This window comes from Drosophila busckii, chromosome 2R, assembly GCF_011750605.1.
Source record: "Drosophila busckii strain San Diego stock center, stock number 13000-0081.31 chromosome 2R, ASM1175060v1, whole genome shotgun sequence".
Taxonomy (NCBI): Eukaryota; Metazoa; Arthropoda; class Insecta; order Diptera; family Drosophilidae; genus Drosophila; species Drosophila busckii.
Genome location: NC_046605.1, coordinates 1,441,331 through 1,445,817, shown reverse-complemented (window position 1 = coordinate 1,445,817; position 4,487 = coordinate 1,441,331). Strand labels below are relative to the sequence as shown.

At 42.4% G+C, this 4,487-nt stretch overlaps 1 protein-coding gene across 1 annotated transcript; it reads right to left on the bottom strand.

Annotated features, from left to right (window-relative positions):
* Positions 1-1,279: 1,279 nt before the first annotated feature.
* LOC108596652 (protein kinase C, eye isozyme) lies at positions 1,280-4,044 on the bottom strand. The gene is made up of 11 exons (XM_017982633.1): positions 3,723-4,044; positions 3,626-3,657; positions 3,380-3,574; positions 3,194-3,322; positions 2,980-3,136; positions 2,702-2,930; positions 2,253-2,650; positions 2,003-2,204; positions 1,762-1,950; positions 1,572-1,712; positions 1,280-1,520 (listed from the first exon to the last, which is right to left on the bottom strand). The coding sequence occupies exons 1-11, from the start codon at positions 3,986-3,988 to the stop codon at positions 1,368-1,370; spliced, it is 2,091 nt and encodes a 696-aa protein (XP_017838122.1). The 5' UTR covers positions 3,989-4,044; the 3' UTR covers positions 1,280-1,367.
* Positions 4,045-4,487: the final 443 nt, after the last annotated feature.

The window sequence follows — 4,487 nt, the reverse complement described above, 5'->3', positions numbered from 1 at the left end:
GACTCGACAGCTGATTAGCTGCTGCTTAATATGTTCTTATACTCTAAAAACTTAATTAATAATTTAAAGTTATTACGTGTAAGTACGGTGAGAAGCTATGTGGGTTGGATCTGGCCAAAATGCTGGATCCTCGAGTTATTAAATGTGTTGATAGTTCTCCTCCGCATTTGGGGCAACTGGTTGTAGGTTTTCCTTTTGGCAGGTGCTCATAGGTTATGGTGGTATGCCCAGTTTGTTAACATTTATTTGCTTGTCAATTATTTTAAACAATCTCAAATAATAACGCATTATATTTCGATTTCTTATTACTCAACAGCCATGAGTTGCACACTTGAATTAAAAATTAAAACACTATAAAAAAAGTTATTTTATTTCAAGCTAAGATTTATTCAAGATTTTATTACAGAGCTGTGCGCATGTTAAACTCTTTTAAAAGTTGTTTAAGCCGTAGGTATTTTATATGGCGACTGCCAACTATTGCCGCATTGATAGCTTGGCACACTATCAAGTGCACCCACGTTGAGGTCAACTATAACTGCCAGCCAACTTGACCTTAAGCGTGCTATAGTCTAAATTCAATATGTGCACGCTGGCTGTGTGGGCACACGTAAAATATATGAGCCAAGGAATTTGTATTAAAATGTCTGCAAAAGACGAGGCCCCAAAAAAAAGAAGAAGCAGCAGCAGCAGCAGCTATGCGCCTTGCCAAAAAGGCCGCGCACCTGGCATAGTTTTCGCCACAAAATACAAAACCCACAATAAAGCAAAGGGTACTAAAAAGCAAATGTGTGTGTGTGTTGGTGTATGTGTGTGTGTGCAATTTTACAGCTGAGCGCGTCGAGCTGTGGCAATTTCAAGTGGCAAAAAGTAAATTAAATTTGTTGCTAGCTAATTGCCCAAGTAGAAGTCAGCAACAAGTTGAAAGCAAATTTTTGACAGCAACTGTCACAACTCATTGCATTTAGTAGTTCAACAGTCTAGCAGGTAACTCAAGTCAATTAGCCAAGCGGCAATGCGGCGTATGCGTAACGTGTTAAGCATTTATTTTAAAGCTAAGCGTGCGCGTGGTGAATTTCACGTGTCAAGCAACAGTTCCCCTGGCAAATGCCCCGCCGAAGGTTAAAGTTCAGTACAGCAAGGGGCGCCGCAGTTGACCAGCAGCAACAGCAGCAGCTCGAGCAAGTGCCCAGTCGACTGCTCAGCTGGCAGTGCGGCTCATTTTTTTGTTATCATTTACTATCTGGGATAGCAGCGTCTAAAGAGCACAAGTTGTTTGCTCTTAAATGTTAATAGCAGCAGCTTTAAAGCTGCTGAACTAAAAGCTTAGGCTGCAAAGCTTTATTGTTCTAAAACTAAAAGCAAACAATTTAGATAATGGTTATAAACTCAGGATTCATAAAGGAAAACCCTATAAAGTCATTTTGATCCAAGTTCATCATGAAAAGCTTGTCAGTTGGCGTTAAATCCGTTTTTTCTTTAGTAAAAGCTTCATCAAAGTTGCTTATATCCTTGCGATGTTTCTGGAAGCAGCGTATAGTAAAAAAATATGCAAATAAATTTAAATAACTTACAATTCTAGGCACTATAGGCGGCTCCATTTCGCATGCTTCAGCTTTATCCCAATCAATATTGCGAAAGAAAGGATGTGTGGTAATTTCCTGCTTGGCATAGCGTCCAGCGCCCAAACGATTGTTGGGCTTTTTGGCTAAGAACTAAGCAACAAATTAGCATAAATAAAAGACGCATAAATTAAAAACATACGCTAGTAATAATATCCATAGACTCTTGTGAAAAGTGCTTGGGAAACACAGCTTTCTTTTCTTTGATATTGCGAAACACGCTGGACTCATCGTCGCCCTCAAAAGGCGCTTGACCTGCCATAAGCTCGTATAATAAAACGCCATAGGACCACCAATCTGCTGAGGTGGTATAGGGATCGAAGAGTATAATCTGCAAGTGAATGAAAGTTAATATTGATAGGCAGTTAAGAACTGACAGCTACCTCTGGTGCCATATAGCTGGGAGTGCCGCAAAAAGTGCGCGTAGTTTGTCTATCGGTCACTCCTTCTTTGCTTAAGCCAAAGTCCACAAGCTTAACATGACCCTCTGCATCCAATAATATATTATCCAGCTTAAGATCGCGATATATAACATCATGCTCATGCAGAAAGAACAAAGCAATGGCAATCTCAACTGCATAGAAACTAAGCAGGCAATTAAGCTGAACTCGCTTTAAAAATCAAAGAACTTACATGGCAACCGATTCCTTAAAGCGTCCATACTGCTGCATATGATACATTAAATCGCCACCCTTGCAATATTCCATAACAAAGAACAGACGATCCATAGTTTGAAAGCATGAATGCATAGCTACCAAAAAGGGTGGACGTCCCGATAGCGCTAAAATGCGTTTTTCATTCATAGGCAGCTCCATGTCATCAGTTTGTATTATAACATCCTTGCGCAGCACTTTAACAGCATAAAGCTCATCCGTGCCACGACGCTCGGCAAGCAGCACTTTGCCAAAACTGCCTTTGCCTATGACCTTAACAAAGTTAAAGTCAGCAGCGCGTATCATATCACGCTTGCTCATATTATGCGGCATGTCCTTGTTGTCCATGCGGCGTTTATCATTGGGACGACGATCTTGCTAAAGTTAAAAGTTTATACTGCGTGTTTGCCTTAAGTGTACTTAACTTACGCGCACTTCATCGCGCAGACGCGCCATATCGTTTATAGGATCCGCACAGGGTATATTGTAGTGCTCGCCTTCTACTTGCGACAGAAATTTATACCAACCGTCAATAGGCTCGCGTTGTATTTCGTCTAGACTAAACGAAAATGAGCCCATGAAATCGTTGCGTGAAGTACGATCCCAATCCCACACCTCTATAAGCAAACGATTCTCACGATCCTGCGGCTGCAGCTCACTGCAAACAAACTTTAAGTAACAGTTACGCTTGTTGCTGTGCAACTTACAAAGTTAAAGTTTCATTAAACACTGGATTCAAATTCTTTTGTATAGTTTTGGTTTTCTTTTTGGTGCGTCCCGAGCGATCAGGATGCATTTGCACTGCTATGTACGGATCGCTAAAGCCATTGGTATCCATGGGTATTAAATTTGCAGCTTCCTTAACTGCAAAGCGTATCAAAAGCTAAGCTTAAGGCAGCTCAAGGCAGCTTGACTACTTACTATCCACTTTGAGTGTATTGCCCTTGAGCTCCACATAGAGCAGCAGCTTGCCACGCACTTCGCTCAAGTCGGAGCCGCACATGGGTGGCACTTTCTCCTGGCACTGCTGATGCACATTTAAATTGCAATCTACACACAAAGTGAAGTTTAATTAGTAGTGCGCGCCTAAAAGCATGCAGCACTTACTTTCACACTTCACGCCTTGATGCGCAACGCCATGCAGCAACATGCCGCACTCATCGCAAAACGTGGGCGTGGCATAAGTAGTTGAAATCCAGCCATGCTTTACCTTTGCACAATCCGCATCAAAGTCTGTGTCCTTGCCAGGACATTTGAATACAACAAACTTGCAGCACTTTTGATGTATATTGAAGCGACATTCTGTGCAAAAATTTAATTAAACAAATTGCTTTGTTAAACTGTTAAACCTACCCTCGCATTGATAGCCTGGCTTGCCAAAGCCCCTGCATATATCAAAAGTAAACGTATCAAATTACAGCTGCTTATTTATTAAGTGCACAAGGCTTACCATATGAAGTCCTTGCAGTGACCACAATAAGTTGGCTGCTTAAAAAAACGCACTGCAAACTGATGGCCGTTAACAATTTCCAGGCCCTTGCGTTTCATTGCGCCCTTGCGCAGACGATTCTTCATATAGTTCACTATATTTGCCTCGCCAGCGATTTCTAATAAATTCAGCGGCGCTTTGCCTGCGGGCGCCTTGACGGCTGACGCAGCTGCAGGCCCAGTGGGCAGCACTGTGGCTCCTGGCGTAGCTACAGCTGCTGCTGCCATAACTTCAAAGGATGCTTAAGTAAACCGCTAAACGCACTGCACAGCACCAAGTGTGAGCAGCAACTGACCCAAGCGCGTACAAATTGACAGGCAAATGTCATTTGTAGCTGAAGCCAAACAAATGTAAACAAAGCGGCTTCGGTAGTTAGAGAGCTTCGCTGCTGTCTGTTTATATAAGCGCAGCTGCCGCGTTGCAGTTTGCGGCGCTTGCAATTATCTATTAGCTTGGCTCTGTTCATTTCATTTGCCCAACATTTAGTGCAAACATTTTGCTGCTGTTAAGTGTAAACAGCTTTGGCTAAGGTCAGGTCAGGCCTGTAGCATCATCGTAGCTCGAGTGGCATTGCATTGTGACAATTGTCTACAGCAAAGCAAAGCAAACAGCAGCTGGCTAACGCTGCGTATGTGTGCTGTTGTGACGTCAAAGCGAGCGTGTCAACAAACTCAAGCAATGACATAGCTACGTTTGCACAGCTATATCAATTATTGTTGCATAAAA

Excerpts from the sequence above, each read along its gene's own strand:
- LOC108596652 (XM_017982633.1), bottom strand. The coding sequence starts at position 3,988 with ATGGCAGCAGCAGCTGTAGCTACGCCAGGAGCCACAGTGCTGCCCACT. Across the intron at positions 3,658-3,722 it reads CACTGCAAGGACTTCATATG|GGGCTTTGGCAAGCCAGGCT; the intron begins GTAAGCCTTGTG and ends TGATATATGCAG. Across the intron at positions 3,323-3,379 it reads TCAAGGCGTGAAGTGTGAAA|ATTGCAATTTAAATGTGCAT; the intron begins GTAAGTGCTGCA and ends CTTTGTGTGTAG.